At 37.0% G+C, this 24,995-nt stretch overlaps 1 protein-coding gene across 23 annotated transcripts in view; it reads left to right on the top strand.

Moving 5' to 3' along the window:
- Cast (calpastatin) overlaps positions 1-24,995 on the top strand; it is a 133,694-nt gene that overhangs the window by 2,940 nt on the left and 105,759 nt on the right. For all 23 annotated transcript variants that reach the window (XM_087180939.1, XM_087180930.1, XM_087180936.1 and 20 more), the window contains exon 2: positions 8,041-8,103. In XM_087180939.1, the coding sequence (XP_087037065.1) occupies positions 8,041-8,103 (63 nt within the window). The remainder of the gene's footprint in view (positions 1-8,040; positions 8,104-24,995) is intronic.

The following is a 24,995-nucleotide window of genomic DNA, read 5'->3' as shown; positions in this document are numbered from 1 at the left end:
AAACATAGATACACAAACATTGAAACATATGATATATATTACATGTGCATATAGAATATGCATATATCCATATTTATATATGAACTATACACACAAGTATTTAATACATATATAGATTTTTATAAATTCACGTATATACATGACTACAGATACAGATATACAATCAACCCTATATATCTGTATTTCAACCAACCATAGATCAAAAATATTTGGAAAAAATTGTGTCTGTACTGAGTATGTACAAACTTTTTGTCATTATTCCTTAAACAATATGGTACAACCACTATTTACATAGCCTTTACATTATGTTAGGCATCATAAGTAATCTAGAGATAAAATACACAGGAGGATATGTATATACCAATGGTGGTGAACCTATGGCACGTGTGCTGCAGCCAGCTGTTTGTTATTGAAAGCTCTAAAAGGTTTGCCATCGTTAGTATATACAAATACTATACCATTTACATAGGGGATTTCAGCACCTGCAGATTTTGATATCTGAAGGGGTCCTGTAACCAGTCCCCTACAGGTGACTACATACAGACACATTTCAGAATACTTCTAGATAAATGTTTCAATTAAAATATCTTTAGTGGGGTGCTTTTAGTACTGAGAAAGCTTTTGAATGACCTAATTAAAAAAAATTTTGGAAGGACAAAATAAAGTAATTAAATGCATTCATTTAAGAGCATGTTACCTATAAAGCTGCCCAGTAAAACTGTATATTGTACCTCTCCACATTGAATATTGTCTATGGATCTTATCTTCCAAAGAATTATGTGATTGTAGTAAAAAAGACACAAAACTTTATATAAAGAGCTATATTTGAAGAACATCTATGAGCATCATAGTGATCAAGCATGGAGAAGAGAAAATTCAACTTACACTAGTAATCAGATTCCTGAGTCACAAGTTGATTCTATTAGCCCACATTAATTAAAGGTGTTCCTTAACCTAATTAGACCCATGGGACTGGTGACAGCATATTCAATGAGCCCAGTCATTTGGGAGGTTCCATCCCTGCAGCCAGACCGGGAAGAGTCACAAGGCTTCCGTGCAAAACAGACCACCGCTTGGCTGCAATGGATTGTAGAAGTAACAAAAGCAAAATTATAAAGTCTAGAAAAGAACACAGACTTTGGGTAGTGGGAATGTGAAGGTCAAACACAACTTTCCTCTTTGGCCGTCAATCCCTGAATAGCTTAATTTCCATTGTGCACGAGTCCTTAAGCTGAGTAACATCTGATAATATTGTTCTTTAACCAGTTTTAATACTTCCCAGAAACTTAATTATATCACATGAGTGATTTTTAAAGAACAGTGTGGGTGGTCACTCGAGATTCCAAGGTGGAAGGGTGAGTTGTTTGTTCTGAGCGGGCTGTCCCAGTGGATGTAGGACACCGTTAAGCAGACCATACCATCTTTTTTTAAAGATGGAAGTCTTATTAATGTGATACTATAGTTCTGTTCTTCAAGTTGTCTCACTTTTTTTAATAAAAACTTGCCCAGAAAATTTTATAGCTACCACAAAGGAGAAAAATGTGTATTAAGTCTCTTCCAGTTAAGAAAATTACAAAAACAACTCCATCCAATGAGCAGTGTTTATATAAGTTATCTCCTTAATTTATTCAGGTGGAGGAAGTGTCCATGATTCGTTTTTGCAAATGTATGGAGTTTATCTTGTTATAGAAAACCTAAGGAACACAGAAAAATGGTAAAGATTACAGATGTGCACAACTGTCTATTGTTCACCTACTATGTGCAGAGTTCCCTGCAGAGTACTTCAGATACAAAAATTGTGTGGATGGACCATGTCTGCCCTTCTCTGCCATTTCTCATGGATAGGAACCAGAAGTACGTTCTACTGATTAATACGATACAAAGGAAGTAATTAAATATATTCTTGTGTATCTTTAACTTAGTGAAAACTCAAAAACCCTTACTGCTGGTGGATCCCCAAAACCTAACCGACCAGCAGTCAACATTACCTCTGAAAACTAGACAGAAATCACAGGCCTTTATAGTGCCATCTCTGAGTGGCCCCCAGAATCTTAAAATGTTAGGGAAAAGTGTTCCTAGAGTCCAACTACAGCTATACAGTTCCTCTTTAATACCTACCTTTTATATGAGAATTGCAAATAAAGTTACTCCATCATGTTATAATCTGATAATAAATGCTTTTAGAGGGGAAGGAAGATATATATGGAAACCAGGTCTTTTGTTTTTATGTTTCTTTAATAATTACATTACCATTCTCACTGATTGTTTTAAAAGAGAAACTGTACTTCTCACATTTGCTTTTTCTGTAAGTTTGAGATTTTCAGTATTAAATCAAAAACTGTTTTTCCTTTGGGTGACTTCAGGGAGATAAATACTCTTGAAATAAGGGGATCCTAAACTTTACAAAACTTTTGCTTAGCAATAATTTTGTATATACTAGAAGCACATAATGAGCTCCCCATATACAAATCAATTGGCCTCAATAATTATCAACATTGTGGGAATCTTGTTTCATCTATCAAACTCTCCTGCCTAATCATACACATGTACACACACACACACATACACACACACACACCCTTCCAAAAGTATTTTAGAGTGTGGGAATTGCAAATTTAAGTTACACCTATAACTAACTTGCTGTATCTTGTTGGGAAAATGAATTTTCTATCTCCCATGTAATTTAAGACCTCAGATGTGATATGGAGGTGTGAAACTAATATAATACACAGGCAGGTGACAGAAAAAGTGTAAACAAAACTTATCAGGTGGACCTGGCTTATTTGTACTTTGAGAAAAGCAAAACCTAAATTCGTCTGCTCTAATGTTTATAACCTTACAAATGATACCTTCAAATGTTCTCTTCTCATATTCATTTCACTGTCTCATAATTCACCACAATCAGTTTGGTACCAGGAAAAAGAAGGGAATGGAATAGCTTTTATTGTATTCCCAAAATGAACACATTGGGCCAGGCTCCTCTATAACGTTAGCTTTTGTCATAAATGCGTCAGCCCCAGGGGTAGACATCATCCACTCCATTCTGAGAAGAAACAGAAAGGATGAATTACTTGCCCAGGGTCACAAAGCCTTTTCTCTTTCTATCCTGTCAGAGTTCATCACAAGAGACAGGAACATCTCTGAGTATTTAAGACAAAAGGAATGTAATATAAGAAATTGGTTACTCAAGTAACAGAGTAAAGCAGAGAAACTAATAGGAAAGATGAGACAATCCAGAGATAAGAAATTACAGGCACCTGCTACCAAACCCAGGCTGGAGCAACAGAGGGAGGTACAAGGTCACTCTGCAGAAGGTGGGAGGAAGCAGGACTGGCGTGGCCTGCAGGAGACAGTGTGAAAGGTGAGTCCTCTCCGGGGCAAAGAGAAGTAAGGGAAACATTACCCGCTTCCAGCTTCTCACCCACCCACTACATGCCAGTGCCCTATCGGCCAAATTCAGCTTGAAGCCACGCATCAAGAGTAGCCAGCAGAGATACCCTGTGATGCCAACGAAGCAGAGGCAGGACAAGGAATCCACAGGCCCAAGATCTGCCCCAGGGAGAGAGTTTTGATGCAAAACCAGCTTTACATCTTTCTTGTTTTAACAAATAAAATACATACAAAAATAGATGTTTAAGGAATTTTGCAGAAAATGCCAATTAGCACATTTTCTCCTAATTTTTCATGTTTTTTCTCTTTAGCATGTATTTTTCTCATCTGATAAGTGCAAAAGTACTTTTCAGAGTTTGTGGAAATGCTTTATTCCATCAAAATTGTTACGCTCACACCATGTTTCTAGAAAAAAATACAACTTACCATCTTGTTGGGAAGGAAAGATAAACATTTATGAAGTAATTAGTAGGAAAGAGTGTACGGTAAAGTGCTAATTTGTTTGCTTACTAAGAAAATAGAAACCTGTGGAGATGTGGAGCTCTGATGCTCCACAAACAAGGCCAGGCTCAGAACTAGACAGGAGATTCTGGGGTGAACGCAGGCACTGAGCTTCTCCACTGAGCAATCAGTTTGCCCAGGAGGAGCCTGGAGCAGCAACAGCCTGCCTAACCCCAGGTATCTACTAGGGAGGCTGTCTGAGAAGCAGAACTACTATTTCCTGTCATGGTGCCTACAAATCTCCCCTCAGAACCAATGGTTCCCAATCCTAGCTGCACATTAAAAGCAGCTGGAGAATTTTAGAAAAATATGTCCATAATCAGCCCTATCCTCTTCAAACTAAGACTAAACCCTTGTCCTCTGGTATAAGTATATTCTAAAGTTCCCCGGATACCTGTGAGATGTGCTGAAGGGCGGGACACACTGCTGATCTAACTAGAAGTTTTTCTGTCCTCAGCAGGTCCTGGAAACACACCTTGCTCAGTATGTGTGGCAGCACAGTGAGAAAGCTGAGCTATGTGCAATTCCAGAGGGCTCCGAGATAGACTTTTTATTGTGCATGATTTTGCCCTAGCTGTCCCTTGACGTGCAAATATTGATCTCACTGCCCATATGGTCAGGTTGAAGGTCAAATTTTAAGTTCCAAATAACCTTTATTATTTTAAAAACTATTCAAGAACAACTCAGAAACCATACAACTCACCTGTAATTGCATACAATATTTTTTAGCATATTCACAGGATGGTGCTATCACCACCACAACTGTATTTTAGAATATTTTTGTCTTTCTCCAAAATAAACCATGTATCCCCTTTGTTTAATTTTCAAAAGCATAGTAGCACTTGCAACTATTTTGAGATTGCAGGAGCTGTTATACTGTCTTCTTTCTCCTTTTATAAGTGTAGAAGTTTAACTTTATTATATTTTGTGTGACATGCAACCCTGTCTATATGTGTATGTGTGTGTAACTGGCTGTGTAACAATAAGGAAGGTGCCCAAGCACTACAAAGCCAAAGCCTAGCATAAGGGGAAGTTCTCAGCTGAGTGAGAGCTCACACTCCACACTTAGCACTTAATTATAAGTGATTTTTATTTATGTCATTACTTTTTTGTGTACTATAACAAAACCTCTTACTTGGGAGCAAATACTTCTTTTGAAATCACAAAATAATATTGCTTATGTTTTTAAATAGTCATAACTCAGAATTTTAAAAAACATTCATTACGTATAGCCCTCCTAAACTATTTAGAGTCTGTAAAATTTGGAGGATTTTGAGCATTTCAATGAAAGCAAGTACCTACTAATTTTGGTTAATCTGGATTGACTACAATAGAGTCTCTTTCAAGCACCATAAGGAAATAATTTAGACATGTTTATAGAAATCATCTATATACCTATATTTTAAAGGATAAAATGCTGTATATGCACTTTGGTTATGGGGCAGTAAATCACGTACACATTTACCACGTGAACAGGAGTCACTGTATCGAGAGCATGGAATCTCACATGGGACCAGCAAGTGAGCCTTTTCAGTTTTCTCATTTGTAAAATGGAATAGTAACACCTGACAAGTAGAGGAGGCACTCAAAGCAAAAAATAATAGTAAAACAGTGGATATTGTTGCTGTTACTTACTTTTTCTAATCTAAAAAATGTGTGGAACTTAAGTGAATGTAATATCATGATTCTAAAATTATCAGTCCTGGAAGGAGATAGATTTGGTAATCTCTTGTCTTGGTAGATCAGCCCCATATTAAATACTACCTCCAAAAAATGAATCTCTGTTTTAGAGATGATAAAAGAAAGTTTCAGGCAAAATAAATTTAACAGTTTATTTGAACAAATGAAGCAATTCAAGATTGGAGCAGCACTCAAACCTGGAAGAGTTTGAGAGCACTCTGCCTCAGCAGCATGAGCAAGCTTTTACAGGCTGATGACAGAAGTAAAGAAATTACTTGATTGGGCAAATAGTTGTAAGAAACGCCTTCAAGTTCTGTTTCAGTTTGCGTCTGTGAAGACCCTTGGTACCAAGACAACCTTGTGCTAAGGAAATTTTGTTTGAACAGAGACAAATATTTTTCCCCCTACCCCAGGTCTGGCCTCTACAAACCTTTCACTCATCAATTATTCTAATACTTATCATCGACTACCTAATTCTGGTTTATCTGTGTGTTTTTTAAACAATTTTATTTATTTTTCAATTTATTTTGAGGCACAGTCTTAATATGTTTCTTAGAGGTGATCTCAAATTTGTGAGTTCTAGAGAGTCTCCCTCCTCAGCCTCAATACAGTAGCCAGGAGGACAAGCCTGCACCTTCGCATGAGGCTTACATGTGGCCTCTTACATTTTTTTAAATTATTTTTCAACATTCATGAATTACTCATTGATTGCCCTTACCTATGGACAAGCAACCCCTTGATTAGGGCATAAAAGGAAATTTTGGTTTGACTGCTTTTTAGTGGATTCCATTCACTAATCCAAGGGAGTGTTTCTTTTGGGGGAAACATTTACATTCATTAAAGTGATGCATTATTAGTTGCACATATAAAGAACTATGAAGTAGATATTCTAGCGATATGCCCTGTATTCTTGGTCATTTTTTTGGTAGCATATCTGTTGATATGATTAAAGTAATACTATGCAATTCTGTTTAACATGGGACAGAGGCAAACAGCAGATTATAAATCAAGAAAACTTACTCTGTGAACTTTTCTCATTTACTAGATGCATGTCATTCTGAAAACTATCAAATTATTATTATGTTTTCTCCTTTATAAAGCCACATGACCCATTTTTTGTATTAAGGATATATATGAAAACGCTTTGTCAATAATGTGATATAAATTATTGCTATCATTATCACTCTTCTTAGTTTCCATCATTTCATTCTACATATTCATATGGTGACTCTTCTCTTCGGAACATAATAGTATTTTATATTTTGGTTTAACTTAGGATGACTAGATTTGAATCTAGTAGTGAGCTTTTTATTTTCTCATGTTTGGATCCCTTCTCCTATTTTGCACACCTCAAAAAATGCAAGGAATGAAATAATTCCTTATATCCCATTGTAGGGAACATACAAATATTTTTCATTTCTCAAAAAATTTAACAAACTTTAAGGTTTATTCTATCTTATCACCCAAACAAATGAACACATAAGCTTTTATGTTCCATGTAAACATAGTTACATTCATTCCTAGTGTCTTGGTTAAAAAATTATTCTGTTTCTAGACGTAATGAAATTCTAAAGCCATAATAAGTACAGTGGACCCTTGACTTATGAACTCAGTTCTTTCCCTAGAGCTGGCTGTAACTCAAGTTTGGTCAATTGAAGGCTCAGACTCCTCTACACAGCCTTCAAAGTCTCTCTCCTATATACAGGCAGATTTCTTAGAGAGACACTGGCCTGGGATTTCTCAATTAACCCCACACAGGAAAGGATATTGTAATGTTCCTTCCAGAACTCTTTAAGGGTTAAATCTGTATCTGAGACCATCTGGAAGCACAAGTGCCCGGCATTCCAGTGGTAACTCAAGACTTCGTTCATAAGTTAAAACTAAAATTCCGTCATAACCCAAGTTGTTCATATGCCAGGCCAGTCGTAACTGGAGGGTCCATTGTACAAGGTGCATGTATGGACTTTCACTTTCAGATTTTATTATTGTGCAGTGGTGAATATTTAGAAGGAAGAAGCCTAGGGAACCCCCAAGAGCTATTGGAAGTGATGGGTGACTTGGAATGTGGTGGTGGACTCTTGTGTCCCTGCTGAACTGAGGCTTATTAAGTGTGGCTTCAGGTGCAGCATGGTCCTTAGAGATCTCATCTCCATGATGAAGCAGACCTCTCCCATCCTGGCAATTTGGGCTTCAAAATTCCATGAGACATTTTGTAGGAGACAAGATGCTACATTGGTGTTGCCATCAGCTCTGTATCTGGTTAATAGCAGAGTGACTTTCAAGGTCCCAGATGATTATCAGTATCATCCCTTGTGAAAGCCTCTGACATTTGTGTAGAATTAACCAATATTCTCAGGAGAAAGATGAAAGGATCCTTCTATGGGTTGTTTAGCCTTTCTGTATTAAAGGCACCATTATCTTTATCACTTCCTCTGTTAAACCTTATCTTTTTCTTTAACTTTTTTTTAGCATGTCAATGAAAAGACTGGTGGATCACCTCCCAAACCAGGAGAAAAGAAAGAAGCAGATGAGGTAATTTCCACAATAGTGGATTTTCATTTTCTCTTGATTTTAAACTGTGATTCTGTCTTGAAATATTAATAATGTAGTAAAGAGTTTGGTGATATTTAGCAAATTTTGCAAATTTAGTTTTGCAGAATTTAGTTTTAACTCAAAAATATAAGTGGAAAATACTGAACATAAAAAAAAGTGCTCCTCAGAAGAGAAGCTTTGTAAATAGTTTCAATTTAAACTATTTTAAAGAGCCAGGGATTTAGCTCAGCTGCACACTTGCCTTGTGAGCACCAGGCCCTGAGATCGATCCCTGGTACAAAAAAAAAAAAAAAAAGTGTACCAATAAACTATTTTAAAGTGTTTTCCCTACAGAAATTGGAATATTAATTGCTCTGTTGGCAAAATGGTAGGTGTAGAGGAAAGCAAAGTTTGTCATGGGAAAGGAAATCATTTTTTGTGGGAATGTACCAGGAAAGGAGAGCAGTGATGGCTGAGATTAACCAGACATTTAGGCCTGTAGACAAAAGAAAGAAAGAACTGCTTGTGGAAACAGCAAATCTTCCCTGCTTTGAGATGAGTTTTCTTTGCACCTGTGAATTTCTCCTTTCACTGAATGATGCACCCGTGTCACCACTGACCTACTTCTCTAGGGAGGGGTCATGTGAAAGCCCTGTCCTTCGAAAGGATACTGGATTAATACACTGCTGCTTTTTATATGTTAAATCTCAGTAGGTCTGTCTGTTCACTGCCATTCAATACAAATTGTCACGTTTCCAATGTCTGAAAGTCAAGGAGCCTGATCCTGAAAGATATATGGAAATTTTAAAAGCATAAAGCAACCATTTTATTTTTGTTTATGTTTTCAACATTGAACAGGTGTTTTTGGAAATTTATATCCTCTTCCCCTTTAGTTCCAAAATACTCGAAATGGAAGAAGGCTGTTATGGAGAGAACCAGCTATGTATTCTACATTGTTTACTCCTTAGCTTTCTACCATTATTTTCATTACTAATGTCCATGAAAATATAATTCTGATTACTTCTAACCAACAAATTGTATTAAATTTTTTGTTCCCATGGGAAACAAATTTGAAAAAAATAGTCAAAGTAAACTTACATTGTTTCATTCCTGATCCTTCTTAAATCATTAAAGAAATACATTTCCATACGAAAAACCACATTTTTTTTTTCCTTTTTTACTATCATGAAAATTTGTCTGGTATCATTCAGTCCCTTTATCAACCTTGCTCTTTTTTTTTTTGGTACCAGGAATCGAACTCAGGACCTTGAGCTTGCAAAGAAGGTGGCAGAACCACTAAGCTAAATCCCTGGCCCAACCTTGCTCTTTAACTATATTCCTAGATAAGTTTTCTACAAAATTGATTATTTAGGCAAACAGCAAATACTTTCCTGTTTGAGAACTATTCTGTTCCTTTATTCTCCAAACCAGAAATATGTCCATGGATGTTATTCTCTATTAATATTAACCAAGATTAAACTATTGGGACAAAAAGAAATCTTTTCCAATAGAGTAAAATGCATAGTAAATCCATTTTTACATAGGCTTTCTGGCCAATTGTGTCATAATTTTAAAGTTTAAAATATATCTTGAATGTCTAGATGTTATTGGTTTAGGAGACAGCTGCTAGCATGGAGTTGTCTTTATGACATCAAGATAAAACTCTCATGTCAATATTTTTTTCAAAATGCTTATAAAGCGCTGGTAAGAAGCCCTATTACAAATGCTGTCAGGGACAAATTCAAAGTTTCTGTGTCCATTGAGGGAGACCATGCTTTGATTTTGACCCTAAAAGCCAAACTTCTATCTCCAGTGGAGGAAGAATTTTTCTTTTGTCTGTTAGCAACTGAAACAATTCTGACATTGTTTCGTAACATTTCTGGGAAATTCACATTTGCAACTCCTGCCCTTACACTAAAGCCTGTGCTTGTTTGTTTGTTTGTTTTGAGCAGCTTGTTGTGTTCTGTACAAACCTACAGAAATAAAAAGGGAAGAGAGTCTTTGCCTTATTCTCATGGCTTAAATTACTGTTTTAGACAAAATAAATACAACAGAGTTTATTTGAGCAAAGAATGATTCATGAATCAGGCAGCTGGAAGAGTTTCAGAGAGTTCCCCTTTCCCCAAATTCTGCCTGGGTCTGTTACCCAGGGTAGGCAAGCATGGGAGTGGATAACTTGGTAGTGACAATGTATTCTCAAAATGTTCTGTTCCCAAAGTGTTCTTAATTATTTTTTAAGTGCAAATAAGCCACCAATGAAATATTTTGGCCCGGGAGCAGGGAAGCTGTCTTACAATAGGCACTATTTTACCTTTTATCTTCAAAAGGATATAAAGACATATGCAGTCTGGATTTATGATCTGACTCACCGACCACTCCTGGCCACTTACCTCCTCTTTTCTTCTCAAAATTACCACAGATAGATTTTCTGAAACTGATTCTTTCTTCCAAAGATTTTCTTACCTATTACTCTGTGAGAGAAGTGAGATTAAAAACTTTAATTTGGTTCTTAGTAATCCATCTCAATCTAGCGTGTACCACCAAAGGTAAAATAAGGTAGTACCCCCAAAATATGCAAATGTACTGGTAAGACCTTTGAAAGAAAGTCAGTTTGAATATATGGTTTTTATATTTAGAGATACCTCGTGACTCTTTTTCCTTCTCTATTACTTTGCTGCATTTCATTTATATATGTAAGAAAAGTGTCCAGAGGAGAACTTTGGCAGAATATAGCCAGAAGAAAAACTATTTAGGCTTAAGTGAGAACAACCATCATATTGTGTGAATTTGAGAGATTTTCTCCTTGCTATTGTCCATAGTTCTTAGTTTTTTGAAATTTGCCCTCTATACAGCCATTAAATGATCTGAAGATATCTGCAGCAATTTTAATACAATGATACCACTAAAATATTATTTGTTGTGTTGCATTTGCAATGCAAATGGTTGAGGAAGGAGTAGGGTAAATGTCTATGAAAATGTGTTTGTTTATTCCAATTGTCATGAATGTATCAAGCCCTCCCCAAATGCAGAATTATAACACCAAAATGTACACAGACTAAATAGCCAAAGATAGAATGACTAGAGAGCAGGAAGAAAAATGAAAACATTTAGCACAAGCATCTTTAAATGCTGTGGAACAAAGGATCCTCTCCACACATGCAATCAAATCTATTTAAAGTATTTGACCTGCTGGTTTGGCCACACATGGGGGAAGTGTGAGCCTTTTAGCAACATTTCAGTGAAATTCTAGGGAATGGAATTTAAAGCACAAAATGGGCGTGATCTCTCAGAGTCAGTTTTTAAAGCTTCAAATTTAATAATGGGTATATTTTTGTAACTAAAGGAAGAGAGATGTAAAGGAAGCAGAAGATATAAATTAAAGGAAAAGATGTCCAATAAAAAACAGTCATCAGTATGTGGGGCTTTCAAATACATGGCAAGTCATTATTCAAGTCCCTAGCATTTAACCTGGTCAGTATTTTGTACTGTTTTTAAGGGGAGAAAACTTACTTCTTGTTCAAAAGTCATTTGGGACGTGTTCCCACGGTGAGTTGGCCATAATTAGCAAATCCTGGAGGAGCACTGCAGCAGGCACTGTTTGAAGGGACCGTGGGGCATGACAAGGAAGTCCAGATAAACCTTGAGATGTTCATGGTGGCTCTCAAGCTCATGCCCTGACGCCAGCAAAGAGGCAAAGCTGTGGAGCCCTGCAGTTGGTCTCACCTGACTCGCAGGGGCCTCCAGACTCTAGTGGCCATCACCAAACTCATCTAGTCCACAAGTTTTTTGGACTGTGGTTTCCCCACTCTTCAGTATGTGCATTTTTATAGTTCCTCGATGACTATACTAATTTTTAAATTATTTTCTCAGGGAGGGAAGACAATCATGTGCATGTAAGTGAGTTTTCCCATTGGCTTCACCCAAGACAAACAGCTGGTACTGGAGTACAACGTTCTTAGCCATGGTCTGTTCTCTCAAAATTCTGTACTGTTGCTCTGTGATTTTCCAACCTTTTGTTCTGTAGAGAAGATATCTGAGGCAGCCTAATATTTATTTATTTATTTATTTGGTACCAGGGATCGAACTCGGGCCCTTGGGCTTGTGCAGCAGGCAGCGAAACCACTGAGCTACATCCCCGGCCAATTTTGATTTATTTTTAGGAAGTTTATTTTTAGAGTTTTAATTTTATTTTTACAATTAAACAAATTTGCCAGAATCTATTTGTTTTAAAATATTTTTCCTGAGATATGTTACTTATTTTTAAAATTATTGCTATTGCTTTAGTTTTTCTGTTTCTTCTTAAAAATGTGTATACTTACAAGAATAATCACTTCTTAATCCTTTGTCTTGCAGTCTGCTTTTCTTTCTTTTTTTTCTTTTTGGTACCGGGCATCGAACTCAGGTCCTTGTGCTTGTGCAGCCGGTGACAAAACCACTGAGCTAAATCCCCGCCCCCCCCCCAAATGCTTTTCTAATCTTTGCCTTTTCAGAGTTGCTGAAGTTTGTCCCCCATACTTTTATTTCTAAATTCTGTTTTTGAAACTTCCAATGCAGTTTTAAATTTTGCATTTTTTATGTTTTGTAGCCTTCTCTTCCTCTCATCTCTCTTCTGTCTCCTTCTGTTATCTATCTCAGTCTGTAGCACTCTGCTCCCATTTCATGGAGTTAACACTATCATTTTTCTATCAGAGATGCATAGATTTTTCTCACTTTTATTCTTGTAATCTTTTTGTGAGACAGTCTTCAGGACAGTGATGCCATCTTCTTTTATCTGCAGTATTTTTTGGTTTCTTTCTTTTTACTCTTTTTTAATAGAGTTCTGTCTGCACTTGGAGCTTGTCAACAGTTATGAGCACGTTGTCCTTTCTCCTGCTGTCTGTCCATGTCGGTTAGTTGAATCTCCTCAGGTCTCAGGTTTGGCATGTAGATGAGCACGTGCCTGGTGAAACGCCAATATATCTAATGGCTTTCATCCAGTATAGAACATCATGCAGGGAGGAACTGCATTCCTTAACATATACTACAATGGGCCTTTCTTGTATCTGTCCCATTGAAGACCACTTTACTTAGGACAAGCTTTCCCAGGTTGCAGCGTGCTGCTGCCACACCCCGTTCACCACCCAACCTCCCACATCTTTCCCACTCCACTGAGCCCACAAGATTTCTACTTTGTTGGTTTCCAGAATTTGTAATCTTCGTCTTGGTTTAGAAAGAAAGTCACTAATAGAGAATAAAGGTAGATTGCTTCCTACTAAAGAGAGACCACAGGTTTTCTAGATTTGCATTTCTGTATGGAGTCAGAGCATTTGACAGAGAAAGGGACCCTCAGGGATGTGGCTTGTTCTATTCCTACTTATGATACAAGATTGTGCTTTTATGACACCAATTGTGCTTCTAGTGGTTTTGACTGGAATGGAAATCTGCCTAGATTTTGGCATGTGGTTAATTTTCTTTACTAATTACTAAATTTCTGTTCTTGTCTGTGAGAAGATGAGAGAAAAGAAACTGCTAGAGAGAACATTTGTACCAGAACTCCTTGGGATTGTCTCATATGAACAGTCTTTGGCTTCTTTAGTCAAATCTCCTCTATTCTACCTTTTACTTGGGCATAACCTGTGAAATAACTTGGCATTTTAGACTCTTGTCTGTTTATTAGTTGTGTGGGACTCCTCATGAATTTTAACAAACGGCCTTGAAGTTTACAGGTTTGGAGATGATACCATCACAGTGGGTTCCATGTCTCCTTTTTTTTTCCCCTTGAGATTTCTCCTTGTGGTTTCTGGTATTTTGACGTTTTAAATGTGTTAGTCATCATGAAATACATTGGGTCAGTGCTTGTCTTTTTATGAATGAAACTTGTTTATGTGAGTATTATAATTACTTTCTGCTTTTTGGAGCCTATGATAAAATCTTCATGAATGGTGAGTGAATTAAAGTTCAAAACCTCCAATAAAAACTCCAGATGTTATGTAGACATTAAAACAATTGGTTTATCCGAAGACACAGATTCAGGCTTAATTTTGAAATTTAGAAAGTTTAGAAAATTTGAGCTATAAACTAAGCCTTTCTGAGACCACAGCAAGAGCAACTTTCTCATCTGCTATAGAAGCTTTGAAGAAGCACATGCTCAGCCTGGGTAACTTTCCATTTATCATTCTTTTAACTCCCACTGTGAAAAATTCTTGGTTGAAATTATTTAAGAAAAGATTATATAGACAGAAACTAAAATCAAATGTTGATGATACCTCTGTGTAGGACATGGGAAGGAGAAATAGGTGAACAAGTTAAAGAAGCAGCAAACAAAGGGTTAGGAGAAACTGCATCCTACAGTCATCAGTGGGAAGGTGGAAGAGGAATAGAGTCAGTCGGGCCTAAAATGTTAATACTTCCAGAATGACGGGGACTGAGGTCAGGTGCCTTGTGAGTGATGTGTCCTCTTTCTTGAGAAGACGTTGGTGCTCTTCTGAGCTGTTTCTGTGGAGTTATAGGAGATATCTATTGTGTCATGGTTGTGATTAAGAGGATGCTAAGTAGAAATTTTGCACAGATGGCTCTTCTTTTAATGTGCATAGATTTTTGTAAATAAGAGCACATAAAACAAAAAAAGTTTAAATCAGTATTTCTTTGCATAAAAATATATGTGCTCTAAAATTATTCACAGCACTTTTTAAAGAACAGTAAGGCAGACTTTACTCAGGACAATTGCTGTAAGCTTAGGGACCAGTGCAATGGAATTTTTCAGTGGGGAGAGAAGTTGGATTTAACTTTCAATTTAATTAGGAAAAAATGGGGATTTATAGGCAAGGAACAGGTTGGGGGTGGTCCGTGGGTGGGAATTTATTTATTTAGGGGAAACAACAGGAATAAGATGGATCTAGCCACACTGACCTAGTGACAGGATTCTTGCAGAAGGCGGGCCAGAGTGGTCAAACATCACCTGAGGGATGTTGGAGGATGAGGAGTTTGATCAGATGTCCAGGATTACAAGATATCAAGGATGAGGAATCTATCTAATGTGACTTAGGAGTCTTGCTAAAATTGGAAAATGCAAAGACAAACAGAAGTCCAACTCAACACATGAAAAAGAGGTCACTCAAGCTTGATTTAGTTTGGTCCTTGAGAGCGTCTTTATCAATTGATGTCTTATTCAAGGGACAAAGAGACATGCTCCATTCCTTGGGACAACAGAGGCCCATTTCTCACTTGGTCACCTTCTGTTCACTGAGGATGAGCTGAAGCATTTCTTGAGCCTGGGTCATAGAAGAGGACCTTTGCTAGATGGTGTGAGAAGTCAGGCAGTTAAGTAGAAATATTTCTTTGAAAATAAACAAAAAAGGATTAAAAATTGGGAACCAGCTTGTGACTCCGGAGGGCAGCCAGTGGAGAAGGTTTCTAGGTGTGGGGTCAAAGCATCCTGAGCTGGTGCAGTGGCCAGGGCAGGGGCAGGGTCCCCCGTGGTAGGGGCATCCAATGCACTTCCTGGTTTGCAGTTTGAATTCCTTTGGTGGTGGCCTTGGGTGAACTTCCTGAGCCACCTTAAAACTACAGGCACAGACATTATCTGTTGTAGTGATCTTCCTTGCAGTTTATATCAAGATATCCAGCTTTAAGTTGTAGTAGGGCTTTGGGAAAAGGATGGTTATAGCTCTCCATAGTATATGCCAAGTCAAGAAGATGAGAGAAAAGTTAGAACGATTATTTTGGAGACGTGTAGGAAATTTATTTTTTATATTTGCAGTGCTAAGGATCAAACCCAGGACCTCACACATGCTAGGCAAGTGCTCTACCACTGAGCTGTGCCTCTAGCCCCTAATTTGGAAACCTGTAACCAGATATTGGAGAAAACTAGGACAACTGAGAAGCTACAAGGTGAACTGTAGTTTTCTTTTGAAACAAAATGTATCTCTGCAGTCACTTTTACAAAGAGTCTAGTCTCACTCTATTTAGCCTAATTATTTACATAAATGCAGCAAGAATGTTAATTGACTAATAACCCTTTTGGAGTTTGTTTTGCTGGAAGTTTTTATGAGTCTTTAATTAGACCTTTAAAAGCCTCTCCAGGTTGGGAAGTCAAATAATAAACTTAGCACCATCAGTACCAGTAGATTTAGGTTCATTCCTTTTGTCTCCAGGTTGCCATGATACCCTAAGATTTCCAAGTCTGCCAGGAAGTGACACTACTCACTTACCTGTAAGACAGGGGACCCTAAAGCCATCCTGGTTTTTCCAAGATGACTTTGTAAACATTGGCTCCATAAAGTCAGTCTTAGTTCTTTAAATCAGAGTCTATGCTTATCATCCTTAAATAGGATATTCTAGACAAAGCCTTGGTAATATAACCAGTCTTTCCACTTACTTCTTGTTTCAAGGTGAATAGATTCTATGAAAATAACTATAATGTCACAGAAATAAGCATATTCAATAAAAGTTTCCAAGTGTTAGAAAGATTAGGTAAGTAGAAAAGATAAATTTTGCATTTTTGTGTATAAAATTATAATTTACTAAATTGTTACCAATGTAGATAACTTATGAGAAAAAGAAAAGGAGTAATTTCTATCTGGAAAAAACAGAACATTAAAGAACCAACGAAGTTTCAAAACAAAATCAGTTATTATTCTTTATCAATTAATTCAATCCTAGGCAATTAATTCTTGTTCTTGATTTTAAATTAGCTCTTTTACGAATCTGTGAGCTTCTAAAGATTTTATGACAGTTTATTATAGCACAATAGGGAAGGAGATTTGCTTATTTTGTGGCATACAGTTAAAGATTAACTGAAATTATGACTAAAATACTATAAAACAACATTTCATGGACAGTGAGAGGATTGGCATATTTCTATGCATTTCATACGGTTTCAGAAACAGCAAAATTTTACTCATATAAGTACAACCTAGGAAAGATTAAGCATTACATTTTATTTGAAAATGCTTCCTATACAATTAAACATCAAATAAGCAGAATTATTTTAAAATTTTTCTTTAACATATCTCAATAGTAAGTTTGAAAAGAAGAAGGCTTTACCTAGAATTTTGGCAAGTTGTACAAAACATCAAAAGATTTGAACTTGATTCCATAGGATCACAGATCACTATGAAACAGTACTTACTTTCTTTTAGATAATCAATAACTAGAAAAAGGTTAACTTGAAACACAGAAAATTATTCTGATAAGACAAAATCTTCATTTTTAAGGCAGATTACTAAAAGGTAAAAAAAGAAAACCTCCATTAAAAAAATCTCTTGTATCAGACCAATAATGAAATTTCCAGAGAGAGAAATCTAAACTCTAGTTTTGTACCATAATTTTAATATTAAAGGACAATTTTAAAAACTTATAATTCTATTCCAATCTTCGCCAGCTTGGCCAAATGAGATAAGATTATTTTTCCACAAATCTTTTACATATTTCTTATGACCATTCGTCTTTCCTTTTGTTCCCTTCATTTCCTTCAGCTCATCTTGAGAAACCAGTCCTGGTGCCTTATAATACAATTACCTTCATATCTCCCAACAAAAGCACATTCTACTGCCTTGCATACTTTTCATGCAAAATTGTTTCTTTTCACCTTTATGGTTTCCAGTAGCTTCAGCTACATATATTGATCATTACCTTTCTTTTACAGAGAAAACTAGATAGGAGACAGTTGTGAACTGTCATATACAATATTCTGTACTAGCAAAAGAGTACACAATTTTACAGTGCATTATTTCTTTTAAAATTACATTGATTTTAACTAGTCCCTAAAAACATAAAAATTGTGCATATTAATGGAGTAATGTGATATTTTGACCCAAGTATATATTTTGTAAGGTTTAAATCAAGTTAAACATATCTATCTCCTCTAATATTTATCATTTCTTTATAGTAAAATTTCAAAATCCTATCTTCTCATTTCATTAAATCAACAATATTAAACTGAACTTACCACAGTTTTATCTAAAGCATATAAACTCAAAAATTATGAGTCATTCTTTTATATTTCCACGAGTTTTAGGAACATTTAATTTGATAAGTGCCCATTTATCTCTAAACTAATTTGAATGGAAAAAGTTATAAAAAGTTGCCTCTCCCATTTACTTGTTTTATCTGGATTGTGTGTCTGAGTGGGATGAATTAAAGTTACCTTCTGAATGTGAAAGGTAATACTGGGTAGCAATATTTTCAGGCAGAGTTTTAGATTTTCATCTGCTCTGATATATGGACCTGTGGAGGCCATAGATTAAATTTTAGACCAGTGACTGAGGAGAAATCAGCCAGCTTCTGGATAGACCAAAGCCTGATCCGACAGGTTAAAAATGTTGAGTCTGTTTCAAGTTAGCCTTTCTCCTTTCCGGCCTTGGCTATTTGTTTTTGGGTATTTCTGAGCACCTCGAGACCCCAGTGAGGAAGGGGCCTAAATGTCATGGGAGTGTAGAAGCTGAGGGTTTGACATGGCAGGGTGGACAGAGGAATGGAGGAGGTAAGAGTGTGAAGGGACACATAACTAAGGACTTAAAGAAGCTGGAGGGAAGATTGAAGTCGGTATGAGGAGAAGGAAGATGGGATCTGATAGGAAGGGAGAGATTTTAGAAGGGGGCATTTTGGGGGAGATCTTAAGGTTCCCAAAGAGGTCACTGAAACTTCAAAATATCCTCAGCAATATCCTACAAGCAAGGAGGAGGTGGACTGAGGGTGGTGGAACGTACAATAAGCAGGGGTTGGAGAACCGGAGTTTCAGCCAACTAAGAAGCTCTCCTGTGAGAGATAGGATCAGTTAGAAGAGAGAAGATTCACAGAGAGCCAGGGAGAGAAATGTCCAGCCCAGAAATTGGGAAGCAGATTCCTCATTCCAAACAAAGTTCCAGGACATCTTCTAGCCCAGGAGTCCAGAAGTGAATCCCAGCTGGAATCAAGGTGTCAGGCAGAAAGAAGAGCTTGTTGCCAGGAACTACCATTCCAAAGGACCATGGAACTATAATCCAGCTCCAGGGAGTACAGTTTGAATCTTAAGAATCAAAATCTGTCCTCACCAGCTTCACCTAGACTTAGTCCAGAGCAGAGGTTCAGGAATGCTATGACTGACCAGTGTGTCCACTAGGAGTAAAACGTTTTAAAATTGCATACTTAAGGCTTTAGGTGGAAGGCCAGGGACCAAATGACAAATGCGATCCTATCTAAATCCTGGAGCCATAACTGTTAAAGAAAAACATTTTTCATGATATTTCTAAGGAATGGTGAGTCAGGGATTGCCCCATAGGTATAGGAACCACTACAATGGGGTTTATAGTAGGGGAAGAGACTCAACTCCAAATGCAATAAGGGAAAGTGGAGATTCATAGTCAAAGAGTAGGATGAATAGTTGGCAGATGGAAAATTAAGAGAAAGTTTCCATCAAGAGGAAGGAGGACGCTGGCTAAATTGACCTAACAGTCTTCTTGCTGAAGGCAGAAGGGAGAACAGACATCACCTGGGGTATGGTGGAGTGTCATTGGTTTCTCTAGAGGGCAACCAGAGACCCCGGAAAGCACCGACTTTTAAAGAAAGAAAAGGAGACATCCTGGGGGATGAACAGCAGTTTAATTCCTCTGGCACTATTCGACAATCACAAAGGAAAGAAACAAGGCTTTTATACATGTAGGAAAGCAGCTTAGTTATTCTGGCTATTGTCTTTCTGATTTTCACCTCTGATGATAACCAGTGACTTTAAGTGACTCATAAAAGCTACAGGAGAATTCATAAGTCCCCTGTTTCCATTCACCAATCCTGTACATCAAAGAGCACACTGCAGCCCTCTTCTTATCAGATAGTATCAAGAGAGCAGGATGACTTTAGCCAAAAAATCAAGCCCACAGGCCCACCATAAACATCACAGATGTGCATAGTGAGTCGTATCTCTCTTACCACCCGTAGAGTCATTGGGTCGCGGTCCTCTGATCCCAGAAAATGGTAAATAAGAAAACTAGGAAAACCTGGTTTTCTCCTGTGAGACTTTTACAAGGTCTCAAAGTTTTCTGGCATTCTTTTAACAAACAGACTTGTGGAATTTCCCAGAAACGACTTAATTCTCTTAGTTAACAAACTTCTTGTGAACTAGATAGCTGAATTCTACCAGTTCCCACAGTGCAGGATGAAGGAAACTGGGTGATTAGGTATCAAGGATGGGGAATTATGGCTGAAGTGATGTAGAAGGACTCTTACTAAAATCAGACAATGCAGAGCTTGATATGCATGTCCTAGTCAAGGACTATTTGAAAAAAAAAGCAGAAGAGCTTGACTAGAGTTTGGTCGAGGAGATAATCTTTGCCAGTGTGACCTAGATGCTTCACACATTATTGATTTCTTGGATTGGTTGGTACTTCTCTCTTCCAGTTGCTTATAGGCAATTGAATTCATTTACTAAATAAACAGTCAAATATAAAAGAAGGCATTATTGGGAAGACTTCATGATGAATTCTAAAAATATATTCATCTTAATCATTTGGTTCCAGATTTCCTGGTTGGCCATTTACATTAATGTTTGCATTTCTGGGCTTTTTCTTTATACATCAAGTCTCTGATTCCTAAGAGGTATCATTGGAGCTCAAGAAGCAGAATTTTTCGACTCTGATAAATTCTAGGAAAAAGCATTGAAATTTGAAATCTGCAAATATAGTTTTGAAGAAAAACATTTCTCTATAGGAAATCAAGAGCTAAAAGGATCTCACATTTGTATCTGAAGTTGGGTTTCATCGTACTTGATATAAAAATCGCTTCTCTGAATATTTGTCAATTATTTGTTTTCCTGCTTGCTTTAATAGTGAGTGGACTCAGCAGTCTGAGATCATAAATTTATTTCTCTGAATAGTGAGGTTGAATGGTCAATAATTAATAACTTTTAAAAGTTAATGAGGGTTTTCCCTACCAGCTTCAAAGATAGGTTGCTGAAACATTTGTTCTTTGTGATGTGGTAGTAGCTGCCCAAATGTTAAGCATATGGTTCAGGAGACACCCAGTGGCTCAAAATAGTAACATCTTTCTGTGGTACAGTGTTCAAAGATGGACGGACTACTTCTTACTTCCTGCTTCCACAGTGATAGCGCTGCTGACTTTATCCCTCTGTGTGACCACATGTGTGTGATGAGAATATATTTGGTTTTGACTTCACATATACATTTTCCTTGAATTGAAAATTCACAGATTATAAGATTGGAAATGTTAGAAATATGATCACTTTTCCCTTATTAAAGACATAAATATTTAGAAAAGTGAAATCAGTGATGAAGAGTCTTGAATTTTAAAAAAAATACATTTTGACTTTAAAATTCTAGATCTAAGCCAGGCGTGTTGGCGCCTGGCTGTAATCCTAGCACTTGGGAGGATGAGGCAGAACCATTGCCTCGAGTTCCAGGTCAGCCTGGGCCACACAGTGAGCTCAAGGCTAGCCTCAACTACACAGCGTGACCCTGTCTCAAAAAACAAAGACAAACACAAAAATTCTAGTTCTAAGAATTTGTTCTGAGTGTGTAATCTGAGATTTTCCTTTTATAGTACTAATAAAGTGATAGGTAAACAAATGTACAGAAGTAATACGTTGGTGCAATTATGGTACAACCATAATTACTAACACATCTCTAACACGAAGCTTTGAAGAATGTTTTATGACAGGGAAAATGTTTATATTAGGCTAAAAAGAAAGAGAGATGGGGAGAGATAGGAAGGAAGGAAAGGAGGGAGGGATGGAGGGAGGCTACAGTTCTATTTATTTAACATACTTATAATATACTAGGTGCCTATTTTTGTATTAATAAAAGTAGAAAAACTAACTGAAAGCAATTGTCTTAACATATTATGTAACTTTTTTTTCTACTTTTCTCCTATCTTAAATATATTTTTAAGTAAAAGAAAAAATGCGTAAGCATAGATAATAAGAGTAATGTAAGTGTTTTGACCGTGGTCAGAACTAAATCTATACATCTGTCTGCTTAGATCTTAAAGGAAGAAATGTTACATACTTGTGCCTTTTTACTTTAGGACCCCAAAGAGGTACTTTCAGACAGGAGCTGCTGCTGGATGTTTGTGCATGTGTGTGGGTCTGTGTGTGTGTGTGTGTTTCTGTCTGTCTGTGTTGTGTGCTTTTGTGTTGAAGGGTGCATGCACAAATGTAATTGATTAGATCTTAGATATGGGTGAAAAATGAGGCTCAAATACAAAGACAACGTGGCGGGCAAGAACTCTTGAATATTTTTAGTTCCTGGTCTCCTGGGAATCTGATGAAAACTGTGATCTTTTCTCAAAAACTACACATGTCTATAAATATAAAATTACCCCCTCCAAATGACATAAGTTTATAGATACATACCATTCCCAAACCTGTCAGGGAGATTTTATCAAGTAGATTATTTGGGAGGTATCATCAAATGATATTTTCCTAATTGTCTTGTTCAGGTTTGAAATTCCACCAGTAGCAACTTCCTTAACCTTTGAGTTCAGTACTGCCTTCCCTGAGACTTATTTTAAATTATGTTTTCCTAGGAGAGATAACCTATTAATCATTAATGCCTTAATAAGGAAAAATTCGAGAAAAACAGAAGAGAATTATGTAAGTACTGCTTTTATGTAGACTTAGTAAAGTACTAGACATCATTTAGTAATAATAGTAGTAGGTAACACTCATAGAGCCGTTGTGATGTGTGTGTGTGTGTGTGTGTGTGTGTGTGTGTGGATGCCCCTCACAACAACCCATCCTACTGATGAGGAAATTGAGGACAGCCTGATTAAATGATCTGTCCAAAGGCACACAGCTATTTACTACTGAAGTTGAAATTGAACACACTTTGCAGAATCTGTGCTTTTAACTGATATCTGACACTTTAAAATGCTAAGAGTTTGACCTTGCAGTATGGAGGCCAACTGCATAGACTCTGTAGTAGTGTTGCGAGCTTTTGTGATTGGGACCTCTGCCTTTTCAATTCCCTCTTCTTCGTGTTGTACTCTTTTCATTTAAGATCGTATAGCAAGTTAAACTATTCCACTTCCCATGATGTGGATAAAGCTCTTCCCTCACTGTAGGTAAGAAATGAGCACCGAGGGCGGCTGAGTCAAGGCAGAGGCACAACCACTACAGGGCAGTCTCCCAACTCTTAGTGCAGAATCTCCTGACTCTTAGTGCAGTTATCTAGAGACAGTGAAGGCTTAGGGTCCATCTTGAGGACTTTCACCAGGAAATGATGAATGGGAACTGAGTCATCAGAAAGAAAAATAAGAAAATACCTCACTGAAGAGGGCCATGCTATTAAACATGGGACACTTCATTCACCAGGTGACTTTGTATGTAAAGAGTTAATGAAAAGACTTAGTCCTTATAACGTCACAGTATTTCCCACAACCAATATATCCTGTATGCCGCTTTGCATTTGTGGCAGCACACACTTATACTTCTATTTGGGATAAAGGCAACTTGTGCTTATTTATAGTCTTTTAAATTATGATGTAAAAGAAAATTTGCAAATAGGAGTCACAATTTTATAATCGCTAGTGTTGAGGAATATGCCTACCTTTTTGAAAGACAATCTTTTCCTAGATACTATTTTCAAATAAAGCATGTGTTTTCATGTTGGAAACACAATACTTCTTGTCATTTTGTAGGGTGACTATTAAGTAATGGAATTGATTTTTTAACAAATATTTCAAAACTTACAAATTTCAATGAGAGTTTTTATTTGAAAAGTACTACACTTTATCAAGTCTACATTTCATCATAGATTTTTAAATGTCCTGGTTATAATATGCTAAAAAGAAAAAGAAAAAACAAAATAAAACTGTCAAACTCTAGCTGAAACTTTTTACATTGATTTTGAGGTACATTTTTACGCAGGAGGTATAAAAGAGGAAAGAAAATGGTGATTTAAAATTAATAAAATTCAGTAGCAACCTAAAAATGTACATAGCTAAGATATTTCCCATTGCTCAAATACTTTAAAGACTATTTCCTTTTTGCCTTGTGAATACGAAGCAGGTATTGCTTCTCAGCCTTTTGGCTAAGATCAAGTATGAATACAAAGCAGGTTTATCTTCTTCTTCAATTTATTCATTAAAATCAATATTAACCAGTTTGCTAATGTCCTATATTTTCCAGATATGAATCCGATTAACTTATGGTAATTCAAACAACTTTAATCTACATCTAGAGGATAAATACTTGTTTTACCATCGAGGATATTCAAATGCCGTGTTACACTTTTTCTTCTTCTTCTTCTTTTCTTTTCTTTTCTTTTTTTTGGCACTGTAGATGGAACTCAGGACCTCACACTTGCCAGGCAGGTGCTGTGCCACTGAGCTACATCCCAGCCTTGTGTTACACTTTCTTAAGACAGTTCAACAAATGGGGTTCCAAGAATATTTTGAGCAAACCAGCTGGCAAATTGAACCTTTGAAGGTTTTGACACTTATTCACATGCAGAAGTTCTTGTGTATTTGTGTGCTCAAAGTAGGTACATATGACATCCAATCTACTGCCTATAGATCATTGCAAGCTGAAGACACCCCAGTGTCCTCCCTCTCTCTCCCTCTCTCTCTGTCTCCCCCAAGGAATAGTTACCATTACTTTGGTGTGAAGGTGGACTAGCTTCCTCATACACACAGTTTTTACTGTACTTTGGAGTGGAGAAGGGAATCACTGGACTTGAGGAAGCGGAAATTGGTCCATCACGCCCACCGTGTTCATGGCGTGGAAAGGCAATTTCTCAGCTGCGGCGGAGAAGCAGCTCTCGCCCCACAGGTGATGGCAGCATCACTGGCTGTCTTGGGGAATAAGAATTTGAAACCCCAAGTTGCTCCTTGCTTCATACCTAATACTTAATTAAGATCGGTTAAGACACTAGGGTTGGTAGGTTTCTAGTTTTCATTAAATTTGGAAATATTTTAATCACTTT

Source organism: Heterocephalus glaber, unplaced genomic scaffold, assembly GCF_053883595.1.
Source record: "Heterocephalus glaber isolate CG9 unplaced genomic scaffold, H.glaber_assembly_v1.0 deba00001465, whole genome shotgun sequence".
NCBI lineage: Eukaryota > Metazoa > Chordata > Mammalia > Rodentia > Bathyergidae > Heterocephalus > Heterocephalus glaber.
The sequence above is the reverse complement of the archived record's forward strand: the minus strand, read 5'-3'. Positions and strand labels throughout refer to the sequence as shown.